This window comes from Camelina sativa, chromosome 8, assembly GCF_000633955.1.
Source record: "Camelina sativa cultivar DH55 chromosome 8, Cs, whole genome shotgun sequence".
NCBI classification, from domain to species: domain Eukaryota; kingdom Viridiplantae; phylum Streptophyta; class Magnoliopsida; order Brassicales; family Brassicaceae; genus Camelina; species Camelina sativa.
The window spans coordinates 26,849,633-26,853,378 of NC_025692.1; the positions used below are offsets into that span (position 1 = coordinate 26,849,633).

The window sequence follows — 3,746 nt, forward strand, 5'->3', positions numbered from 1 at the left end:
CCGGTCGATGATATTCAGAAGAAGATTCGACGTGCTGAGAGGTTTGGGGTTTCTGTGAAGCTAACTGAAGAGGAGAAGCGCAATTCTCGTGCTGAGAGGTAAGACTTTTCATCAACGTGTTTTCTTCTTTGGATTCTATATCGTATTTAGGGGTTTTGCCAAAAATTAGGGTTACGATTTCGATCTTCTTTTTTTACATGTAACGCGTATTTGTTGGCGAGATTGATACGAATTTTACCCTCGATGCAGGTTTGGTTCTGTAGCAGCAGCAGCAGCCTTGGTGAATGACACAGCGGGAACGAAGAAAGCTGAGGAATTGAAGCGAAAGGCTAGAGCTGATAGGTATTTTACACAATGCTTTCTTTGTGCTTGATAGTTTGTTTATTGCTTTAGTACTTGTTTTTTGTTAAAAGTTTAATAAGCTTTGTATTTCAAACAGATTTGGGGTTTCTCCTGCAACCTCTACTGCTGCTGATAACACTGAGGAAGAGGCAAAGAAGAAAGCTAGACTCGCACGTTTTGGGAAAGAGACTAAAGTTGATTCTGCTGAAGAAGATAAACGCAAAGCTAGAGCATTGAGGTACTTTTCTTTGGAACCCAATTTCTGTTTATACATGAAGTAGTGTGCAATGTTTTTTCAGTAATTGATTATGTGGTTTGTGAATTATCCATCATCAGGTTTTCAAAAGGGGCTTCGGATCCATCTTCAGATTTACCTGGAAAGCAAAGTATTGGCAAGGTAAACGGCCGTTAACTTCTATTGTTTCTCCCATTGTTTTAGAATCAGATAATTAATAGAGAAGCTCATTGGTGTCTCTTTTTTAACTCTTTGTTTCATCAGGAGGCAGCTGTATCAGGAAACGCTGCCTAAGGTTCCTGAATAAAGTATCTTTTGTCTTTGTAGTTAGGTGGGTTTCTCTAAATATTTCTTATTGCATTGCAAAATCTTGTTGATACCTGGTTTCTTTCTCGTATCTGACTCCTCAATCTTTGGTTTTGGCAGGTAGTGTACTAGCGTTTTTATGATTCCCTCTCTGGCTGCTTCATTCTCTCTTTATTTCTGAATTATAAGTCCCCGTATGTTCATTAAGTTCGAAGTTCGGTCGTGGAGCAAGGTTTTGTGGTCATGCAATGATTCTCTCAGATGGAAGGAAGCTAAGCTTGTCACCAGATGAGATCTTGAGAAACCAATAAGTAAACCTATAGTTCTGATTGTCTTAAAATGGCAATTATCAATGTGTTAGGACCTAGGAATTCTGAAGTGGCTGGTATTGACGTTTTCCATGTTGCAGGTTCTTAAAGTGGTAAGTATAGCTTGAGTAATGCCTTAATTTCATTTAAATTTCTGTGGATGGTCCTTTTAATATTGCATATTCGTTTCAAGCACAAGCAGCAGCAATAGAGAATTTGTACTGCATGCAGCAAATATTTATGAAAAGTGAGTTTTTTTGCTGTTTTGAAGTCTAGTTAGAAGTGTTGAATACTTTTGAGTTGTGCCAATCCGTTTTCTTAAAAAAGTAGGCCTATTTTAATTTTATGAAAGTCAGTGGTCACTAAAGTAAGCTGGTTTACTGCTGTTCTGTGCTTGGCTGCGAATATTGCATGCTAAATGGATCCCATAACCATGTATCGTTCTTTCGTTGCTTATTTTCATATGACCTCTCAAGCTGTGCTACTTCGGAATTCCTTTGTCATGTAAGACATCATTAGAACTATAGAGGTATTTGTTGGTTTCCATTTCTCTGGTCACTATGGCGGTGAAGAAAAGAGAGCCTCAAATTCTGAATCTATGTTCGTGGGACTGGAACTTTGCTTGGCTTTCTGATGCTACACAATGTCGTTTGTTTCTGTAATAGATTTTAGATAAACTTTGTTGATACTTGCTTTCTGATAATTTTGAATCAAGCGCCAGAAAACTTTTATAAAGGGAATGTAATGTTTACTTTTGCTACTTATTTCTTATTTTTGTCTTTGTATTCACATTTGCTGGCCATCTTCTCGCTTGTGCCTAAACGTTAATATGCTGCAACGTAATTTGTTTCCAATTCTTGCCATCATTGACATTGCTGATCTTATATGTAAGGTATCCTCGTGTATAATTTGCATACAGGGTACATGAGAATTGAGAATTCATCAATTTCTTGTAGAGAATATATCAAAGATCTCATAAACTTAATATTCGTTCTAGCTATACTAATTGTTCTTTCTTTGACCGTGCCTCCAGTTTATTTCCTTCACATAGGATGAGTTGTTGCTGTAAGATTTGTTCATGATGATGAATGCATTGGGTATCCCCCTCTAATTGACAGGGGAGATGCCCAAGCATTGGTTTTGATCGGATTGGGGTTGAGATAGATCACGATAACAGTTATATCGTCGTGGAAATGCCTTCTAACACCAGGATGGATCTCTTTTAGGTCTGCGTATCTCATCTCTCTTTTCTTTGCTGCTTCCTTCAATGCAGTTTTGAGTAGTCTCCTTGCTATTCCCTGGGATTATGAAAATATTAACAATTAATTCTTGTGTGCAAATTGTGCAACAGACAGGTGGTAACCCGTGAGATATGGCCTAGGCATTGAACCTACTTGGCGAGGGGCATTATGTACAATATCAACAGCTTCCTGGTTGCTAAGATGCTCCCAAAGCCCATCTGAAGCAAGAATCATAAACTCGTCTTTTGGAGTAAGCCGGGTAACGGTGACTGATGGATCCGCACTAAGGATTGGCTTAGTGAAATGTTCTGGTAATCTGAATTTGGGCAGCAAAGGTTCTCTGTTGAACTCTGCTTTTTTGAGGTATGCGTCACCTATGGATTTTGTGACCTGTTAATGGTCATAACACAATTGCTAGTCAGTTTTACATCCTTACGCAAGATATGGCTAGATGATTTTCTTAAGCTTTTGTATGCCATAGAAACTGATGAGACAAAGCTCTGTGCAGGTTTTCAAATGTGTAATCATCATGTATGAATGTTTACCTGGATGACGCCTTTCACCCGCCACATGCTGTGCTTCATCACAAGAATGTTGGGGTCATTAGGATGCATTGACCATAGCTCTTGCCTCGCAGACTCTAGATTGGCATTGTGTTCTACCGATAACTGAACAGCTCTCACTCCACCTCTCTCAGATCTGCCCAGTACAGCTCTGGAATCTCCCGTGTTTGCAATATACACCAATCCGTTGCATATCACTCCTGCCAAGCAACAAGACCCTACTGATGCCATCTGTGGGTTCGTGGGCCATTGCTTCTTCACGGCGTTGAGAAAATCTTTGTCTGTCTCTGCAAATGTTTTGCTGATCACCTGCTCTGAAATCTCTCTACCTTCAGTGGCAAACTCTGTTCACGTCAGACATGAGTGTTAGTATGCCTGAAATATCCAAGAATGAGGAAATAAAGAAGGAGAATGGTGGTGTCTTACTCTTTAACTTGGGGAAGATGTTGTCTGCAATGAATCTGGAAGCCTCTGGACCTCCATGGCCATCGTATACTCCAACAAATGTGCCTTGAACTGTCGTATTGTTGAATGTCAGTGGCCCTGATTCGATCTGGCACTGATCCTCCATGACACTGTTGGCTTGGATCATTGCCATCGAAAACTCTCCAAAGGTGTGAAGGCCAAGATCTTTATACCATGTCAAGCCATCAATCTTTGTGGGATTGATCTTACTTCTCTCCATGCTGGCACCTACTCTCCAACAAGGTTTAACCATCTTCCCAGGTATGTACTCTTCGAGCAATATCCT

General features: G+C 39.9%; 2 protein-coding genes across 3 annotated transcripts in view; one reads left to right on the forward strand and one right to left on the reverse strand.

The window, feature by feature from the left end:
• LOC104708872 (protein MODIFIER OF SNC1 11) lies at positions 1–1,955 on the forward strand (the record flags this gene model as incomplete). The annotated part of the gene is given in 6 exon segments (XM_010425526.1): positions 1–98; positions 250–342; positions 440–580; positions 679–739; positions 842–908; positions 1,004–1,955. Coding segments are annotated over 5 exon segments (423 nt in total), but the record flags the coding sequence as incomplete, so codon positions are not given.
• LOC104708873 (probable protein phosphatase 2C 67) overlaps positions 2,073–3,746 on the reverse strand; it is an 8,472-nt gene continuing 6,798 nt past the window's right edge. The window contains exons 2-5 of one of the 2 annotated variants that reach the window (XM_010425529.2): positions 3,422–3,528; positions 2,978–3,339; positions 2,586–2,822; positions 2,073–2,489 (exon numbers count right to left, since the gene is read on the reverse strand). In XM_010425529.2, the coding sequence (XP_010423831.1) occupies positions 2,268–2,489; positions 2,586–2,822; positions 2,978–3,339; positions 3,422–3,528 (928 nt within the window). In that variant the 3' untranslated portion in view covers positions 2,073–2,267. Of the gene's footprint in view, positions 2,490–2,585; positions 2,823–2,977; positions 3,340–3,421; positions 3,741–3,746 lie in introns of those variants that run through there. The other variant, XM_019229028.1, reaches the window with a different exon arrangement.